The 22,070-nt window shown below is 37.5% G+C and overlaps 1 protein-coding gene across 2 annotated transcripts in view; it reads left to right on the forward strand.

Moving 5' to 3' along the window:
- LOC142336192 (uncharacterized) overlaps positions 1 to 22,028 on the forward strand; it is a 57,867-nt gene extending 35,839 nt beyond the window's left edge. For both annotated transcript variants that reach the window (XM_075384835.1, XM_075384836.1), the window contains exons 7-11: positions 1,861 to 1,989; positions 2,204 to 2,271; positions 19,783 to 19,942; positions 20,180 to 20,338; positions 21,189 to 22,028. In XM_075384835.1, the coding sequence (XP_075240950.1) occupies positions 1,861 to 1,989; positions 2,204 to 2,271; positions 19,783 to 19,942; positions 20,180 to 20,338; positions 21,189 to 22,001 (1,329 nt within the window). In that variant the 3' untranslated portion in view covers positions 22,002 to 22,028. The remainder of the gene's footprint in view (positions 1 to 1,860; positions 1,990 to 2,203; positions 2,272 to 19,782; positions 19,943 to 20,179; positions 20,339 to 21,188) is intronic.
- The last annotated feature ends 42 nt before the right edge of the window (positions 22,029 to 22,070 follow it).

The raw sequence follows: 22,070 nt of genomic DNA on the forward strand, positions 1-22,070 counted from the left end.
AGACAACAAACAGAAATTCAATTAAATTTTTAGAGAAAACGCTGTTGAAGCGGTAAAGGAATGTATCGCCTCTCAAAATATGATCAAGTGACCCTTCCTCAAAAGCCAATAATGTGGAATGCGAACTTTCTTTATTGAGAATAAGTAATAATTAGACAGAAAAAGGGCAAAATTAAGTAATACTTTTGTTTTTCGAAAACAATTAATTTCAAATTTATGAAAACCATTATCTACAAAATGAAATAATTATATAGGTTTGTTAATTCATCCAAAGGAAGCGATTGAGAACTGTAAGTTTTCAGAATTTGTCTTACCTCTACAAAAAGAGCGTCAAATTTAGACAAAAATCAAAAATTAGTTTACTTTTTTTTGAACTTTGTCGATGCCAGTGTATTCATAATGGCATCTTTAAAAGCTTTAGATTTTGTACACTTGATTTTTACACTTGCACCTTCCGTTGTCGACAATAATATCATATGTGACCTGTAAGAAACGAGACTGAAAAACCAAAATAAAAACGACAGCTCAAGACAAATGTAAAAAATTCAATTCAGTTCTTCAAGAAATGGGTGTCGAAGCCGTTGAAACCTTAATCCATGCCTTCGAAGATTTTTTAATGTTGATTTTTTTCTTTTTCCAAACGCCCTTATTGTAATTTGTGAACTTTTAATAATTTACTGGTGTGACAAAACGAGTAAAACGTGAAAAATGGGCCAATGCCTATAAATCATTTAAAAAAATCTGTGAAATCCAGTAGTATCAAAAGCCAGAAGATCGTAACTTAACGAGCAAAAAAGATTGAGTTTTAATTCAAAAGGATTGAGAGGAGGAAGAAGCATTCATTCTTTGCTGACACTAACCTACAAATTGACCAAATTAAGAGAAAAATAGTGGCAAAGTTCAATAAGCCATTGTTTATTTAAAAATCAAACATTTTTGAAAGCTAAAAATGCCAAAATTTTTCAAGTAAAGAAACTGGATACATTCAGTTGGACCTATCAACACTGAGTTCTAATTTGAATTGTTCTGTCTTTAATTAGCGTAAAAGTTTTCTTAAAAGACCGACTGATTACAATCCGAATTATTTTTGGGTTGTAACATTCCAAGATTGGACCAAAACCAGCTCTGCTATTGCTGTTTGCCCATTAAGAACACTCAATTGTTTCGAATGTTGTAGATCTAGATAATTTGTTAGTTAAAAGATAAGAAATAATTGCTGCGTTTTTGATAATCTTAGAGTAAAGTTAGCAAAAAACCGCAAAATTTTAATTCCAGAATATTCTCCTTGGAAGTGGGACTAGCTCCCTTTGTAGTTTACAAGGATTGTGTTTGTTGTTTTTGTATGTGCACGTCCGGCAAATTTAATCAAAGTGGAGTAAAGAAACTGATTTGGGGTTATTTTTGATGAAAAAGTCTGAATTTTGATATATTAAGCTAAAATTTTAGCAAAAAAAATTAAATCAAAATGGTCAACAATACTTTTTTGTGATTAAAAATAAAATCAACAGCACTATTGCTAACAGTTGTTACATATTTTAGCAAAGTTGACGAATTTTTAGGCAGAATTCCGGAAAATATGAATAAAAATAACGCAAATCGGTCTAATATTCACAAAAAAATATAAACCACGATAACTTCATCTAGAAAACGAATTTCAAAGAAAACCTTTGTGTTTTTAATGATACCACTCACAGCTCTCTACGATGAATATATCGATCGGTCAAAATTGTCTCAACAAAAAAAAACGAGTTGATTATATAGTTCCTCCCCCCTCAGGAGGTGTCGGAACAATTATTTAGGTTAAAAGTTTGAAAAGATCCCATATTTGCTATGAAAAGATCCCTATTATAAATGTTTCAGTGTCTGACTGGTTTGGACGAAGAGGTCGAGACATTCAACAACAGTTTTGTGTACTTTGGAGAGGAACAACACAATCTACTCGCCAACATTGCCGACCACATTCAACAGATATATAACAGGTGTCTACAGGTTAGTACGCACACGCACGCCATTAATAACAGGATTAATATCGCTTGTTATTGATTTTCTTGCATCAATATCAATTGTTTACTGATGTCGGTTGAATGAAGTTGATTCGTTTCGTTTTCCTGTTGCTTTGATTGAATTTATTGTTAGTAGCTATTTTATATAATACACTGGTTGTAAATATCTGCTGGCCTGGAGTACAAGTGTTTTTATGTAGGATTTCCTGGATGCAAAAATGATCCACTCAGAAGCGGAGCAAAACCAACTGTGCATTGCAATAGAAAGGTACCATTTTGATAATTCTTTCCCATTGAACTTAATTAACATTGTCCCACTCACCTATCTAAAAGAAAGGGAAATTTTTAATTCAACTTGTCATAAAGTGTAGGGATAATAAGACATACTCAGTCGAGTCACAGACTTTTCATAACTCACAGTTAATAAGTATCACAATAAAAAGTGGATATAAAAATTGTTCATTCCTATCAAGAATAATGTATCGCATAATTTCAGCACAACTGCTCTTTCATAAATTCGAAAAGAAAATTATGCATTATTAGAAGACATGTTTGACCATTTGAACACATTCGATGGGAAAATTAGCTGAAAAAAGTAAAATACCTTCACTTAAAACGATTAGTTTTCAAAATCTGTTCCACTTCAAAAGGATTTTGAATACATGTGATGCCTTAAATCACTTCATTTTGCTCCTTTTAACACTACAGCAAGACTTAATTGCTACTTTTATTTTGTCTCATATAGACAGCAATAATGTTACGTAGTAAATGAACGAATTTTAGCCAATCAGAATCGATTATTTCCAAACTTTAAAATAAGAATTAAATACGTTCTAATGTATGTAGAAAGTTCCGAAAAAGTTCATTTAACCTAATTTTAAGTAAATATAACCACTATATGTATCGAATAAGCTGGTTTTCGGCTTAATATTTTTAGGTTTTCTAGACAATTGCCGATTGAATACGAACTGATTTTGACGTCAATAACATCAGACAAAAACCTGTTAAATGAGCATCAAAAAATCTTAGAACTTGATGTTGCTATGATCGTTAATGCTTACACGTGTTGCCGATAATACGTTGCTATATGTCGATTATAGATGATGAATTGAATCCTCGAACTACTGATGAATTGAATCCTCGAACTACTGAGTTTACAAATAAGTAGAGAAAAGTGCAGGGATCTCTTAAAAGGACAAGGAACCAATGAAATTTGAATTCTTTGAATTGTAAAAAACAACAGGACAAAACCTTAAATGCATGCCACGGAGATGAATAGAAAATAATTGATTTTGGACGTGGTCAGCCGACCAATTGAAGATAAGGAGTTAAAAAGGCAAACCAGTTCAACCAATTTTGTGGAACATAAAGGAAGTAGCATCCAAAATCGGAAGTTATTTTGGGAACAGGTATGTCTTAATCCAAGTTTTTTTATTAAACCAAAAGTAAGAACGCAAAAGAAACTTGACCAACTACGAAAAAAATGGAAGTTAGAGGAAAATAAAGGAAATAGCATCCACAACCGTTGATAAGTTTGGGTACAGTTGTTGATCCCCGGCGTTTTTCTTAAATAAAAAGTAAATGCAAAAAAATTGCCATCTACGAAAATTTGCGATGAACTTACTAGAAGCTAGCAGAGGTAAGGAAAAAGTAAATGTTATAATGTGGAAAATAATGTGCGCAAAATTGAATATATGATAGATCTTCCTGCTGTCAATGTCTTCATAACAACAAATGTAATGTCAAAGTGCCCATGAGTGCAGCCTCTATCTCAAAAAAATTAATTGACAACCTGGTTTCCTTGGCTTCAAAAACACATTCTGTCTCTAGCTAGTATATATAAAACAATTAATTTAGAAGCTAGCAGAAACCTGTTTAGACGTAAGACACAGAGGCAGAAAGAACAATCGAAGTTATAAACTTTTGTAAAACTAGTTAAAAGTTACCGAAAAATTGGTGAAGTTTTTGAAACTGACGTCCTCACAGCCAAATAGGTGCTGTTAAAATCTACCTAATATTGTCAAAAAAGGTTTGGGAAAAACTGCCATTGCCCCAAAGTTTCAAAAAATTGAAAAGTTTGCAAAAATTTACTGCATTATTTTTAAAGTTGACATTACCAATGAAAATGCCTCAAAATTAGACGTAAAAAATTTAACAATGCTCAATGACTTTATGAACTTTGTCCAGTGTTAAAATTCAAGTCCCCTTTGACAAAAAAAACAAGAATTAACATGAAAAACGGCACAGTTTTGGACAGGAAAAGCGCATTTCTTTCGAAAAGAAAAGAAAAGCTCGAAAAGAACAGACGTTTTTTTCTCTTGAATTCCCAGCAACTTTAGCACATTCTTCACTACAAAAGCCACTAAGGACAGCTCAAATGACATTTAATGAGAACTGGCCTGAACCTAGTTTTCTCGTTTTTAAAACTCAAAATCATGGAAAGTTTTTTCAAAGAAGAGACAGAGCACCAAAACAATCCGGATTCTTTCAATTGTAAATAATGAGAGCGCCTCTGTAGACTTTGAGAGGCTGACGCGGGTTTAAAAATGTTAACCCAATTGGGGAAAATTGTGAAAATTTACCAAAAACGAAATTAATTGTGAACCAAAATTAATGTCAAAAATTTAAAATCTTGATAGCTCCTCGAAATATACAAAAGTTGAAAAAAAAATGTTTTAATTCTAAGCTCTACGCTTGAGAGCTTTCTAGTGATGTCACTCAAAACTCTACGATAAGGCCAAATGTGACTGAACACAAAAACCAATTGAGGATATAGTTCCTCCCTCCCACGAAAAGTGGGGTCGGAGCAATTGTAATTAAAGAAATCAATCTTTACAGCTTTAAATGACGTAACGTTTAAGTATAATCTCAAGGCCATATAGAGACTTCCTTTTTCTGACTTATTAAGATGAGAAAATGTATACTTACTTTATTAACATCCTGTAAATTTTCTCAAGTATATTTGTCTTAAAAACCATTTAACTATCTTTTGTTATTTGATTTACCCATAATAGAGGAATTTGTGACAATGCTAGCCTGTATTTATATTTGCAGTGTAAACTTTACTATGTTCATCTTATTTGCCTGGCACGTGTCAGCACGCGCCAGAAGTTCTATTTATCTTGAGTTAATCTTGATGTATTTGTATGAGTGATTACTCAAATGTAAATACGGCCCTCAGGTCTTAAAAAGTAATAATTTAAGCGACACAACCAAGATTGTCAAGTTGAAAATCAGCAGACAATTAATTCAGTCTCAGATTGAAATCTTTTTCTCTAGTGACACAACTTATATCTGTCGGCCCTGCTCCGAAGCAATATTGAAACCGCTCAGGCCCAGAACAATTAGCCATGCGAAAAGAATAATTTAAGCAAAAAAAGCCATGCTACTGAGTAGTTAATTAAATTAGCGAGAAACATTACTTCAACAAATTTAACACAATAATATAGCAAATGCATATTATATGGTGACAGGAGTGTAGACAGCTTTTTCTCCCAAAAACTATTTATCTTTTAAATTTTCCCATTCTTTTAATGCCATTGTTATTCAAAACATTACTCACTTTATTGTATGATTCTGATGAAGTTAGACAACTGCACAAATTTGGTTTAACACTCTTTTCCTACGGAAGCCCCAACATCGGAAATACCTCCGCAGAAACGTACTCTATCTTTCTTGAAGATAAATTATTCATTATTTCTATTGTTGGACTTACAGAAGACTATAGAGACAGGCTCATTGCAATTGTATCATTCGACAATCAGTATGAATTCAAAGCAGTAATTAGGCACACAAAAAGGGAAATGCATCTCGACTTAGAAAGCCTGAAAACTCAATTAATATTCGAAAGCGGAGATTCTAATTAAAATTAGTACTTTATAATTGTCTCATTATCGATGTCTCTCAACAAACTTTGTTTATATTTTACTGCAACATTCTTTATCTTCTTCATCATTGCTTATTATTTGAACACAGCACTCTTCATTTACCTCTTCATGACAGACAGCGCCATTAGCTTTTCTTTCCAATTATCAATTGTCAATTCAACAGAGATTGGAGTCTAAAAGAAGGTGACGCCCAATGACAGTGACATCACACTGAGACACATACACACAGAATGAGAGTGTGAATCCCCCTATTGGTAACAAAATCGAGTCAATTTGGAAACTGTTAGTTAGAACATATAAATTTTGGTGCGAAATTAAAATGCCTTCCAACGATTTATATAATACCCAAATACTCCCAGTTACACTGCCGCTACTCAAATCATTTTGTGAAATATGTAGACTGTAACTACATACAATTCATTAGCCCCCAAACTAACAACCTTTTTATCTGAACAGTTATTAGTGCCTTTGTATCTGACAAAACAAAACAAATCGTGCATTTAACTCAAAATTCTTTTGACAAACGCGCCTTACTAATATTTATCCCCAAGACTTTGCGACAAAACGCACGTGAATTTTCTAAATTTAGACATTTCAGGACCCATGGCTATGACATTGATTTAGATGATTTTGAATCTCCCCTCGTCGTAATTCCTGAATAATTGAATTCCCAGCCCATCCAGATCATCACCTTTAATTTCATTCAGTGCAGTTTTAAATTTATAAGAAACTAACATGGCCGCAAACGCCCGAATAACAGTAGAGCTCTATAGTGGAGCCGAAAATCAAAGTTTCCGCCAATTTGAGCACCTTTTCCGAGGTTTCATCGGTGTCGCAGCAATTCCTGCCAACCCACAATCAAATTTTCTGCAACTCCACCTCCGAGACGCCGCGTTACGATATTTTCAAACGTTGCCCGAAGCAACCAGAAATGATCTTGAATTAAGCCTCACAGCACTCAGGGACCACTTCGTGAATCAAGACCTTCAAGAAGTACATGTTCTTAAATTAGAACAATTAAGATTTGACCCAAAAATAGATAGCCCCGAAAACTTCCTGGTGAACTTGCAAACAATGGCTCAGCGTGCCTACCCAACGCCAAATCTGCCAGCAGATGCAGCTTTAGTGCTTCCAGGAGATGGAGGAGCAGGGGATAGAGCAGAGCATGCACGCTTCGATGGGGAAACAGCCGCACGAGCTGCTAGATTGCAAGCAGCGTAGGACAACAAGAACAAACAAGTGAAACGAATCTTCATTAAAGCCATGCCGGGATGGCTGCGATCAAAATTGATGGAACAACCACCAGCCACGCTTGTTACCGATCTCTGCACCACTGCTCGACAACGGATGACAATCAGAGACATGTGCAGAAAATATGACTATCCTGAAGATGGGTTCAATGAAATCAATAACGCCGTGTCCGAAAATCTGATAAATGCGCTCTCTAAATTGAACCAGACGCAAGATTCACGCGACAAAAAGCTTCAAACAATTGACGACCGCATCATGGCGGCACAGATAGAAACAACAACACAAAGAGATGTAACCCACTCTCCCCAGCAATCATTTAATAGGCAATGGCAATTCCCCGCTGCGCCCTACACGCCCAGAAATAACTATGCAAGTCAAATGTATCAAAACTCTTACAGAGGAAATAATCTTAGAGGTCGAAACTTCTATAGTAGAAATCCGAGACCCCGATTCCCAAACACTAATGCTCAAGTGTTTTATCCTCAAAATTTCACAACTCAGTCACAATTCCGCATGCCCACCAGCCCATACAAGCCTGTGACTAGATCCAGCGGTACCTTCTGTTATACATGTGGTTATCCAAATCACCGATCAAGTCAATGTTCTCAGAGAGGTAGAACTAATAATAGAGGAACCTCATTTCCATTTAATCGCCAATCAAAAAACTAATAAAGCCACCATTAACGCCCAAAAGTCGCAAACAGTCTACGAAATCTATAGAGCAGCCTACCAAACTATTCAATCTTTACAATATAAACCCAAACATGAGATCATCCCTTCTCCCCTATGTCAAAGTTAAATTTAATAACGGAATAAGCCGTCAAGCACTAATTGACACCGGCGGTTCTGCAAATGTCATAAGCAACAGATTGCTCCAAGAAGTTACTGAAACTGACAAAAACGCAGTCAAATTGAAGCAACCAGATTGTACTTCAGTCAAAATGACTGGAGGACAACTAGTCAGAATGGAGAAACAGGCCGAAATTAAATTTAAACTCGCTCACAGAGAGTTTGTTGAAGACTTCCTTGTCCTTTCCTCAACAAACTCGGTCATCCTTGGCAACCCTTTCTTTGTCATGCATGATATTTCAATTAGCCCAAAACAAGTCCTTATTCAATTCCCCGATTTGACAGTTCAAATTAATGAAATCAAGCCTATAATCGAAAAACGACGATCAGTAAGACATAAGAAAATTCCCATTTACACAAACAAGAAGCACACAATACAGCCCAACGAGCAAATCTTCCTGGAATGCTATCTATCAGACAAAACCGATCAGTTTGAGAACAAAAGTGGAGTAATCCCTCCTGATGAATTTCTCGAAAAAGAAACAGAAATCGCATTAACTTCTTCGCTAAGTACTGCAGGAAAGAATAATACATTGTACGTCTCTGCCCTAAACGTAACTGAGCACCCTATCACAATCAATAGCCGAACAGAGGTAGGCAGATTCTCAATCCTTTCAACCGAGCAAGCCGACCAATTGATACAAATTGACCCACAACTGATAACGTTAGCAAAATCAAGAAACAAAGATGATTATTTTGCGGAATTGAACCAGCTTATCCAAGATTTCACTCAACACAAACCAGGCCAAACTAGAAGACTCCCACCGGAATATAGTAAACTATGGTTTCCGACACCAGAAACTTGATAGGACCCAAGTAAATTGCCGCTCTTACAACAAGAACTTTATGACCAAATATTAAATTTCCAAAAGCTGGAGAAGGTTGATCCACAAAGTAATGAGGACGACCGACAATTTTTTCTCAGTAAATTCAACTGGGAAAATTCGCCATTAAACCAGAAGCAAATCGAAGAATGTGAGCATTTATTAATTGAATATTGTGACATTTTCGCCAAACACCGATTGACGTTGGATACAATACGGAACTGAAAATAAAGTGAACTCCAGAGCTTGACTTACCCGTATATGTACAGGGACCACCAACCCCAATCCATCTACGTGATGAGCTACATATTGAATTAGCATTAATGCACTACTATGGACTTATAACCACTTTGTCACAGTCTAAATACAGTAGTCCATTATTTGCTCATAGAAAAGAGCTGTGAATTTTAATTGATCTGAGAAGAGTCAACCACCTACTTAAAAATGACTACCACAGCACAAACTTCCCCATCTCAAACATGGCCGATGCAACCAGTCATTTTGCAGGAAAAACTTTGTTCACAAAATTTGACTGCTCGCAAGCTTATCATTGCGTACAGATGGCGGACGACACCTCAGTACAACTCTTAGCTTTCAAGTTCTCATCAAGAACTCACGCGTACAAATGTCTAGCTCAAGGACTTAGTAAATCAGTCAACGGTTTTAGTTCATTCATTCGCCATTACCTAGACCCTTGTTTAGCAGCCGGTATATGCACACAATTCATGGACGATATTGGGAGTGCAGTAACAGAATTTAATCATCCGGAGATCTGGACTGAAATTGTCACCAGATAAATGCGAAATAGCCTCACAGTCAATGAAATTTCTGGTCAGTTCAATTACAAATGAGGGAATATCCCCACTAGCAGAGAAAATCAAAAAGTTTTTAAAGAACATTACGATGCCAAGAACAACTAAACAGGTCAAATGACTAATTGGCTTCGCCCAGTTCTTTAGAAATTTCATTCCAAATTTAGGCGAGAAGCTTATACCGTTTTATCAATTGTTACGTAAAGGAGCCGGTTTTGAAGCGAAAGAAACACATTACAGTGCATTAGAAACTGTGAAAAAGGATTTACTTGAAGCAACAGAGATGACGCTCAGATTGCCTAAACCTTGCCTACAATATGTCCTTCTCTGTGACGCAAGCTAATACGGAGCTGGATTTGTGCTTATGGTTGAAGACTACGTGACAGGAAAGCAGTCAAAGGAAAAGAAAGTCTATGCTCCAGTATCTTTTGGATCACAACTTTTCACGACAACACAGCTGAAGTTTTCAACTTACTACAAAGAGTTCTTAGCACTTTATTTTGCATTAGACCAGTTTTCCCACTACATCTGGGCATCCAGACATTCAATAATTGTACTCACGGATAATCGAAGTTTAACGCATTTATTTCAGTCAAAAACCATTCCTCCATCACTATGGAACTTTCTGGACAGAATTCTTTCGTTTAACATAGTTATTGCCCATAATCCTGGCAAAGCTAACTATGCAGCAGATTTTCTCTCACGCGTACAGACGGATAAGGGAGCCAGCCTGTCCCTTAAATTAACAGACAAAGTACCAGTCCGTGAAATATATGTTGAAGCTGCAGCGAAATCACCTGATGTTTCCATTTCGAATATCGACCAACTGAACACTGTCCCTGAATCAGAGATGGAAGGAGTTACCATTGTCTCACAACTACAGGAACTCGGACTTTACGACGTGTATTTTGAACGAAAATGAGAGAATGGAGATGAAATAAATAGTCTATTTAAGTTGAAGCGTGCGGAAGTTAACGCAATACAATATGCGAACCAAGATGATCTTTTGAACGATTTGACGGATAGAGAAGAAATATCAGATTTGGCGACTGAGCAGACAAAAGACGAGGAGATTATGCAGGCAATTGAGTGCAAACGCAACAACCTAAGTAGCAACTTGAAGTATGCATCCCGACGATTGAAGAAATACGTAAAACAGTTTGACCGTTTGGAAATTGAAAACAAACATTATACAGACAATTCTTTGATGACACAGGAAAAATAATTTTCAAGCAGTACTGCCTGCCAAAGCATCTCTGGAAAGAAGTTATCTATAGACTACATAACTCACCAACAGGAGGACATTTGGGATTACTTCGCACAATTCAAGAATTCCGAAAACGATTTTACTATCCTGGTTTTACTGAACATTTCATCGATTTCATCAAAAACTGCATCACATGCCTACAGCTCAAGCAAACGAACAAGCAACTGCAACCACCATTACAGCCTGTATCTTTACTACAGTCATTCCCCGGAGAAATGATGCAGATCGACTTAGTTGAACAAAAAGGCCTAATTTACAAATTTGTTCTTAGTGGAATTGACGTGTTTACGAAGTACTTGTTTGCAGTACCTCTGACAAATGGTAGTGCCGACACAGTTGCTAAAGAGATTAGCATTTTTCTTCCAGTATAGCTACTTACCTAGTACATTACTGAGTGATTTAGGAACAAATTTCACCTCAAAGCTAGTGGCTGAATTAACGAGGTTACTCGAAGTTAAACTCAAACATGCTACGCTGAAACACCCACAGACAATTGGAGTAGTGGAACGCTCACACGCAGCACTTAAACGGATCCTAAACCTCAATTCCAATGAACAGTGGAATGATTGGCACAAGTATGTACCGCTTGCAACCTTTATACACAATACATCGTATCATTCTTCAATAATTGTTGCCCGACAACTCTATTTCATGGACGTGAACCTGCCAAACCCCTTGATCTCCGTTTTTCCACACGAGCAATGCGAGCAGCTGAAGTCAATTCAGATTACGTTTGGCAGCTAAAAGACGCAATGCTTCAAAAACTTGGGGAAAATAAACAGACTTTAAGATTCTTGCCAGCGATACAGAAGTTACTCTGATCAAAAAGCTGAAGCACAGCCACTCAAATTGCATTCACATTGCTTACTACTAAACCCTCGTTTAACAAGGCAAAACGATTTTACTGAGAAAGCAGTTCAAACATGGCTACCACTCTATAGAGTCGAAAAAGTATTAACAAATTCAAATTATATTATTAGAAAAACAGGAACAATTTATACTCAATGTGTTCATCGGATCAGGATAAGACCTATCAAACTGACAGAGCCACCAGAAGATATACAGGAAAATGACCCTGCAAAGTTTGAAGCGGATCCGTCGAGAAGAACAACTCGAAATGAGCCAGAATTATTTGACGAGTATATTCCAAACTTATTAGAAGAGGAGCAAAGTACCGCATTTTCAAAGACTGCAACAGTTCAACCCTCGCAAATACGCCTCGTCGTAACTGTTCCTCTAAATGGCGCTCCTGCAGTGCCATTGGTAGCACCAGTACCTCCAATAGTGCCGGTAATACCGCCAATACTTGTAATACGGCCAGCGGAAATCAGAACACCTTCACCAATGAATTCGAAAAGAAATTCGCACGAAAATTCACCCCGTGCCAGCCTTTCAGAAAGCCCCAAGATTATTTCAACACCGGATTAATTTCAGTACCCCGAAAGCCCCCCTGCAGCCGCTGAGAGCGAGAGAATTAGAGCAAAAGACGAAGAAGATACAGAACAACAACCGGGACCAAGTACTCGAAGCAATCAAAACAGAGTTAACTTTGCAAAAATGCGAGGAATCAGAAAATTTGATTCATGGGAACCTGTAGCACGCTACGGTTCACGTTCACAAACGCCACAACTGCCTGAATCTCCCACACAGCCATCTATCTTAACAAAAGAACAAAACACCAAATAATTGCAGAATCATCTCGCAGATCAAGAAGGGACCAAACTCCAATTAGAGAAACGAAACTAGACCAAGTCCGATCTAGCATTCAGAGATACCAAAGTGGTTCAACAGACGATAACAGATGGGTAACCCGAAGCCAGTCAAAGAGCAAACAAACTACTTCAAACATAAATGTAATTGAAATTCGAAAAACAAGAGCCAAATTCTTCTATCATAGAGGTGATATTCTTAACTCCAGAAGCTTTTTTGCACATTGCATATGAAGCGATATGAAGATAATTAAAGGCCTCGCTCGGCGAATTGTCAATTACTACCCCGAGATGCTGCAAAGTCAAGAATTCGCGCAAAAACCACCAATGGGTTCCGTTATCTCATTTTATGATACGAATTTAAATCGATATATCTTCAGCCTGGTCACGAAAAAGAACTACAATGATAAACCTACTTATTACAACCTTTCGATTGCTCTTCACACACTACGATTTGTTATTTGGAAACATAACATACGTTCGATAAATTTACCAAAATTTGGATGCGGTCCCAATGAACTTTCGGAAAAAAAGTGTTTTACAAATTATTGAAGTATTTTCGGATGTTCCGAAAATTTACCTATACAGCTATAGCACGGCCACTAAACGATAATTTACAGTGGCCAGTTAACCATTTGACGCGCATTATCATGCCTTAAAGTGCCTAAAAACAGCGGCAAAAGTTCAAAAATAACTGAAAAATGTAGAACGTGCACTTGGTTTATCTCCAATGTTCCCAGCAAAATTCAACTTTAGATGACACAAAGTACATCCATATATTGCCTCTACATATATTGCCAATGACGATGAGGAACTGAAAAAGAGGGTAATTTATGTAAAATTGGAGAAAAATGAACTTTTTTCCAGAAAATGACCCAAAATTCATACCACCAGGTTACCCTCCAAAAATGGCTAAGTTAGAGCACCAAAAAAAGCCATCAGACGCCCGGAAACATTCTTCTGGACCCCCAGGGATACAAACCAGGGTCCAGGTGCCCCAGGAACGAGTCTGAGGCCATTTGGCTAAGAGCACTGCAGACATGAATTCGTGGAAATCCGAGCCCTGAAAAACGGCTCAAAAATCATCAAAAACACTCATTGTTCAAAGAAAAAATTATTTTGACAGAAACTAACTATACCACCATTGAGATTTGCTTCCGTACTAATGAACCAGACCAAAAAACGACGCGATTGAAGAGTTTTTCATAGTTTTATACCGTCAGAATGGCCAAAATTTCAATCCGTCTAAAGTTCGCCAAAACTTTAAAACCGCCCCTCAACAAAATGAGACTGAAATGGAACGAAAAAATAGTACCAATTGAGAGTACTTGAACCTAGAAAACGATTGGCTGGAGCAGAAATTAAAATTTTTTCTTATTTTTGAAGTTCTGACCATTTAATTGAAGGTGTTCGAAGCCCGAAAAACAGTGTAAAGTATAGCCAATTCTTATTTAGTTCTTTCTGAGTGAAAGAGAGTAAATGCAGCCTACAATTATTACACAACAACAGGCGTGCATTTATTTGGAACAGTTTCATGCAAACAAACCAACGTTCATTAGCATGCGGATTATCTAAATGCTCACTTTTCATGACGCAAAAAAGAATTACTTATAGCAAGTTCGAAAAGAAAATCTACTCACTTGATAAGTACTGTAATTGTCAATGCAGCAGCTTTTCATATAACAGCGCCAGTACACTAGCAGGCCAGCCCGCTCTCTCAGCAGCAGACAAATCACTGTATCTCGAAATATACTGCTTATCAGCTGTACTACTAGTTGGAAAATTGTATTTCTTCACTTTCTTTTTCTTCATTTCGGATAAACTCTGTTTCAAATTATAGCCCGCACGGAGCAGTATTTTAATATGCGTCGTTACATTTGTTTCAGGAATGCTAAGTGGCATATCAGAACCATCTTCACATCTCGCTAATGCCTTTCTATAATCAGCAATTTTTAATAACCGAAGAAGCTCAAATTCAGAATGAACGCAGATCTCTTTTGCAATAACCCCTTTTCGAATGTCAAGACAGAAATCATTAATTACTCTTCTCCCTCGAATGCTGGTGGGATCTTTCTTAGCAATGGCCTCATAGCCTGTCACCAGTGCTCAAGTCGGTTTTCCTCGACTAAAAGTTGGTTCAGTTATAACCGCGTGGACAGCAGAACTGGGCTGTATAATTAAGTCCAACGGCTGAGCAACATGATATTGAATATGGCTTTCGAGCGCATTCCTACCGGAAGAACGGCGTTTAGCATCTTTAGTAAGGAAGTCGTACAACAAATCAAAGGTCGATAAATCAAATAAAGCTTCACCAGCATCTGCACTCAAGGCAATCAACCACAATTTTGATCCGGAAATAAGTTTTGCCACTGATTGGTCCCCTCCCCACTTGATGTGGCCAAGCGTGCACCAAGCATCTCGGGCGCAAATACTGGCAGCACTCATTATATTTAGAGCAAGATGCGAACTCCATGAAGCGAACTTTATCTGGTGGCAACTCGAACGAAACGGTTTTAGAATCACTGTAACCGTAATCATCTCCACTGTTTTCTGCTCCAATAAGTTTTGGGATCATCAATAACTCCATTGTTCCACTTGTCCAATAGCTCTCTGTCCCAGGAATATAACCTTTCTGAATTCGGTCCCCTGACACAAAATGGTTCGTTTGGAAACTCATCACCTTCTTTGAATTCCCAACAATCTCGTATTTCCATAGGATATATCCCAATCTTCTCGAGCTCTCTGTTTTTTGCCAAGGTCAAAAGACGAGAACATTTGCTTGCAAAATGCTCCATGTTTGAACTGAAATGAACTCATGCCAAACGTGAACAGCACTGAGAAAAAGCGGTTAAAGTACTAACAAGCCGTTCAAATGCACAAGCGATTGAAATGAACAAGTCGCATAACATGTTTAAACCGTACAGCTCTGAGACAACACATGCAATTAACGTTTAATTGCAGCACTTATTATAACCTGCTTAAATGAACAAAATGTACAACAACAACACCAACATGCACAAAACTACATTTAAGACAAAAGGTTAAGCCGAACTAGTTCATAATATCATTGCCAGTCTAATGAAACATCTGCTACGATGAATCTGTTTTCTTGAACGTGTATAACTTTGTAAACTCACGGCTGACCTTGACTCTAACAAATTGTCTTAACTGGTAAACTCTAAACTGTTATGCACGATAATAAAAATTACGAAAAGGATTTCTCCAATTCAATGCAATACCTTCAACGACTCGAAAAAACCAAGCTTGAAACCTGGTCTTGCAATCCACAACTGCAATAGTGCAGAGGTAAATTGACAGGACAGTCAGAATCATATAGGACAACTTGATATCACTATCAGATTGTCCTCCGTTACTCCCCCCTCAACTTGCTGCTGACATTGTGGAATCACTGTTTTTACCCACACTCTAAACTTCGGGGAAAATGTGCCACTTGGGACACAAGATAGAATGGAATTTAACACAGTAATGTTAAAACACATGTCGCAATCTGAAAAACTCGAAACACTTAGCCCTACTTGCTAAGCATTATTAGCCGCAAGTGGCGCAACCTCGACCCGTGTTGCTGGGAAATGGTGCCGTAAGAACCTAGTTATTTGCGCCCCCTGGGTCAGTTTGAGCGCTGCCTCGACCCGTGCAGCTGGGAGAAACTATGTTTATTTACAAATCAAACATCAACACCATAATTGGAAATCTGTATATAAAATGCTAGAGCAATTATTTACCATAAAATGAACATCAAGTCAGTATGGTAATGTTAACAATTGAGACAAATATTAGTAGAACAACACAGCGGGTCTCTATCAAACGTCACTTGGTTTGAATTTCGACTTTTAGTACACTTTACTTTTCTCACGATGAAAACACTAGTTTGTTCATTTCTTTCTCTTTTTTTCCTTGTTTCTGAAATTATTAATAGAGACCCCAACTAAATATGAAGCGCTAACTAAAGAAATTCTTTTTCACAAAGAATCGCAGATTCTACTCGCAGAGAAATTCGTTAACGTTGAATTTCCTAGTTCCTTTCCCGCAATACGATTTTGTTATGAAACAGCAAATCGAAGATATGCTCGAAAAACTAGCAACTATGTGGACACAACCGTCAATTTTGTGCCCAGTTAACTTCTCAGAGCCATTTAACTCATCTAATAAGCCTTTCAACTTGGATTGGATGCTCTCAAAAATCACAAATGAGACAATCAGCAGAAAACGAAGTGAAACATATGCGCAACGTTACCGCAAAATTTTTAAGCCCTCAAGAAGAAAACGGTAAAAGCAGACAAAAGCGTGGAGCACCAGTAGCAGCAGCCGCCGCAGTTGCTGGAATAGCACTCTTTGGATCCCTCGGAATCTCAATGGCAAGTTCAGAAGGATGCAGAATAACTGGATTGTTCGGAATATGCCAAAATTTCGGACGCAAAAACGCAGAGAATATTGCAAGACTTAACGATTACGCATCCGTTCTTACTGGTTATGTACTCGACGTTGAGTCAGCGAGCAATGAAAAATTATTTCTTATATCAAATGAAATAGCTAAAGTTTCCGAAATCCAGCAGGAAATGCAAGATAACCAAAATAAAAACTGGAAAGTAGTACAAGATCAATTCGACATTTTCGAGAAAAATTTCCATTTATTACGAGATTGTACACAAATGCTCTTCTCAAATCAGCAATTAAATTTCAACTTCGATACTGTAGCTTCGTTGTTATCAATTTTATACGCCGATATCAAAAGCTATCGTTCAGCTTTATATGCCTATAGTATAAACTTGCTAAACTCCATACCCATTCTGTTAGATAAACGATTACCAATGTCGTTAGTTCCCCGCGAATCATTACTAGCTGTCTTAGATTTAGTTCATGATAGCCAGAAACACTCAACAGATCGTTTGTCACTGGCAATACCCATGAAGGATCTCATATCATATTATGATGCCAAACTTGTTTACGAAATTGCCACCGTTGAACAAGGATTACTTTTGAATCTAGCAATTCCTCTAGCATCCCGTCAAACTTCATTTTACGTCTATGGTGCACACGTCATCCCAATTCCTCAACAGGATCCTAAAGAAGCCTTTCAATGGATCATCGAAGGTCCGTACTTGGCAATTTCGCAGGATTCCATGGAGACGACTACATTGACCCAACAACAGCTCGATAACTGTCTAGGATCTTCAACTTATCGTATCTGTCACAAAACAATGGAGACTCATCTAGCACAATCGTCTTGCTTAGCAACACTCTATTTTCACACGACAGTTGTTGCTTTTTCTGTATGTCAAACAGAAAAGGTAATGCTCCCAACGCCTGAAACCGTCAGAAATCTCGGTTACGGGATTTGGCTAATCAAGAGCGCAAAACCATTTACGTGGAGAGAATACAATTTGAACGATGCCTCGTTACCGACCAGTGAAGAGAAGGAGGGATGTCGATTCTGCATAATAACTATCCAATGCGGAATCCGATTGATCAGCAAACACATCAAAATCCGACCGGGCCTCTCGAGTTGCCAAACATTTCCAGCCACTCGAATCGATGTTAAACTTGCTGACCCTCTTCAATACCTGATTTCATCGTTACCCGAAATCGAGAAACTCCCTTACTTTACGTCGAAAACAGATGCTAACATTGAATTGTTTCAATAATTGAGAGTAGAAATGATCAGCACAACTGATACTCTTAAACAAGCCGATTTAGACAAAATAGCAGCCCCTTTGGTCCACAAAATGCAACTACTGAAGCCATCCCTTGTTGATAAGTTAAAGTCTTATGTTCCAATAAAGCTTTCCCTTACTCTGACTATTACAGTCTTCATTGTAAATCTTCTTCTTCACATTCTAGTAATGTATCTGTACCATAAGATCAGATTTTTCCAACGTATAACCCCCAATTTTATGAAATTCTCCGATTGAAAAATCGCTCTCAAACCAGTAGCTTCGGTTGCAAACAGCGAGTTGACAAAGATACTGTCCCTTGACCACAAAATGAAAAATTTGATGACTATTGTTGGAGAGACAAACATTGATAACAATATAGATGCACGTCTCCTGAAAATTGAGGAAGAAATTCAATACCTTGACAATGAAATATGCGTTCTCAAAACAATAACCGATCACAAAGTTGATATCTCTGCAACTACGCAAAAGCCCCATTTGCCGATTAGACGATCAAAATCGACAATTTCTATGCGCTCCAACCCAGTGATCCCGAATTTCTTCAGAAACTTAATAACGACTCTATGGAAACTGACGAAAACGCGACAGAGACTTAAGGTTGGCTCCTTATTAATATCTTTATCTTTTTCTTTTATCAAAAAATTTTTATCTAAATTTTTCATTAAACTTGGGTAGTGTAACGTCCTAAAGTACGTTTTATATAGTAATCGATATATCTTTTCCCCCAATTTTACTGAGCGCCTTATCTAGTGCTATTTTTGCTATAATCTCAAGGCCATATAGAGACTTCATTTTTCTGCCTTATTAAGATGAGAAAATGTATACTTACTTTATTAACATCCTGTAAACTTTCTCAAATATATTTGTCTTAAAAACCATTTAACTATCTTATTTTATTTGATTTACCCATAATAGAGGAATTTGTTACAATGCTAGCCTGTATTTATATTTACAGTGTACACTTTACTATGTTCATCTTATTTGCCTGGCACGTGTCAGCACGCGCCTGAAGTTCTATTTATCTTGAGTTAATCTTGATGTATTTTTATGAGTGATTACTCAATTGTAAATACGGCCCTCAGGTCTTAAAAAGTAATAATTTAAGCGACACAACCAAGATTGTCAAGTTGAAAATCAGCAGACAAGTAATTCAGTCTTAGATTGAAATCTTTTTCTCTAGTGACAAAACTTATAGCTGTCGGCCCTGCTCCGAAGCAAAATTGAAACCGCTCAGGCCCAGAACAATTAATCATGCGAAAAGAATAATTTAAGCAATAAAAGCCATGCTACTAAGTAGTTAATTAAATTAGCGAGAAACATTACTTCAACAAATTTAACACAATAATATAGCCGGACAAAGGCATATTTCATTCAACCATGGTTGGCCAAAATAAGATTTGCTTTAATTACACTCAAGATGTAGAAAAAGTGAAACGTTGTTGAGAAGGTTTGAAGCAACTTGATTCCGTGACAACAAATGTTTTCAGCTGCATAATGGACGGTGTGTCTGGTCAGCTGATGAGGTGTGTGAATGATCAGTTGAGGGATGATATGGACAGACTGTGCCAGCTGTGTGATCCTTTCTCACAACTATCCTCTGACTCACTCAACATACGACCTATCTACGACTGTCCTCTACATCACTCGGTTTGCCGCTTTTTTGAGATTGGGCTTCTTTCGCTGCGGCCTTCAATAGTATTTGTGACTGCTACTATTTTTATTTTCATACTAATGAAACCAAGAGAAAAATGAGTAGTTATTAGTTGAACGATCTGTTGGTTGATTTAATTGGTTCTCGAATGACGAGTTGGTTCATGAAATCGGTAATGGAATGCTACTTTGGATAATTAATGGCTGAGATGACAAAACATTTGGCTTCTTCAGATTTCGTCTCTCAATCAAATCAGGCACTCTGTCACTCCAGATGACATTCTGAACAGATTCCAGAGCACTGTACGAAGTGTGTCTCTTGACGTGAAGGAACATGCCCGATCATGCGACCCATTCTCAACTAGCACACCTCACGTGTCCGCTGACGAACTGGTAAATGTCTTACGTTTGGCGCAGTAATGTAATGAAATCTGTCGGTACATTTCGTATCAAAAATATAAAATGTCCTTGCAAACGTTTTCGTAGATTATTTAGGAATCCATTGAGAAGCATTGATTCTGAAATTTGGTGGCTATCTGCCCCACAATTCTGCCCCACAATCTGCCCCGAAATTTGGTGGCTATCTGCCCCACAACATTTTTTCCGCCAATGACTGAATTGTTGTAAAAATTGCAACAATCTGCAAAATTTTTTGGTCTATTTGTGTAGAAATGTAGAATTGGAATAAGCATTTTTTTCGTGGAGGGGATTGTGTGGAAGCCACGTAACTCTACCATTATTAATTGCTCTTGAACGAACTTCATAGCAATTATTGTAAACGTGCGTGTCTTTTTTATGCAAAATTTTCGCCTTTTACGCCCTTGACTTTTTGCGTTTCGCGTGATCTAAAATTCTCTTTCAATCACAATTTCAAGCAGCTGCACTCAATTGGCGGCAATTTAATACTAAAAGTCAACACTGGTGCTACTTTTCACTTTATATTTTAATAGTGGTGTATTTTAACCTCTAATGTGGTTATTTGAAGCCCACTATCGAACTTCTTAGTCCCATTTAGGCTCATCAAACACTCTCATCGTGCGAAGATTTGTTTCAAAGTTGGCCGTGATAATTTCACACCATAAAAACAAACTGTCTCTAATATCGCTAAAATGTAGCAGAAATCAGTTCGACGCGACTACTGTCGTGGCATTTTTGTCCACGAGAGGCACTGGAAATATATGGCTGGTTAAATGAGAAATAAATATTAGGTGGTTTGTTTCGCTGATTCCAGGTGTGGTTTCAGGTGCCTCTTATTGCCAGAACAATTGCACAAAGTCAGCTACACGATGTGGACAAGTACCTCCAAATTGCTCAGTTCTTTAGATTTGCATCCGCAGTAAATGAAGGAGAGCTAACCTACGCTCTAACTACATTCCACGCAGCTAAACAACTCATTTTCCAGAGTTTCCCCAATTATGTCTTTTCTCATAGTTCTCAGAATATCTCAGAAGCTAACGATATTGCCCAGGAACAAAGAGCTCGTTCGAAAACCACCGCAGAGTCTCGAAAATTTAAGAGACATTCTTTACATTTCCCCAACTTGCCGAACCCAAGTCATTTTGCCGAGGAGTCAATGAAGCATCACACCGACTCGACTCCGAGGAACAGTTCATTGTTTGCGGACGTTGACAGCATCAAAATTAGTTCTGGGGAAACATCTAAGTTTAAGCTTAATACTGATACCTCTAAACAAGATTTTCCGGACGTTCTGACACCGGAAATGAAATCACAGTTGCAGAAAAGGTCGAACTCTGTATTCGTGATGCCGGCTGCAATTGAAATCCCAGAAATGAAGACAATGTTGGCATCTGCGCGAACGAAGAAATCGTCCAAAGAAACTCCTCAAAAGCAACCTCAACCAATTCTTAAGAAGCAGTATACTTACTCAGGCACTGATGCTCAATCGTCCAGTTACAGCAGATCGAACAAGTCTAGAAGACAGAAGATATCTTTACCTTCAGATATTAATTCGAAACGGGGTCAAAATAGAAACTCGAATGGTGTAACTTTTGAACACATGCACAACGATCCCCTCTTTTTACCGTCAGCGGATTAAAATAAATTGAAGTGTTTCCTTTATCAATCCCGCCTGTAAGATTTTGATTATTTAATTTGAAATGAGTAA

The sequence above is a fragment of the Convolutriloba macropyga genome, chromosome 3 (genome assembly GCF_964194025.1).
Source record: "Convolutriloba macropyga chromosome 3, txConMacr16.3, whole genome shotgun sequence".
Lineage (NCBI taxonomy): Eukaryota > Metazoa > Xenacoelomorpha > Acoela > Convolutidae > Convolutriloba > Convolutriloba macropyga.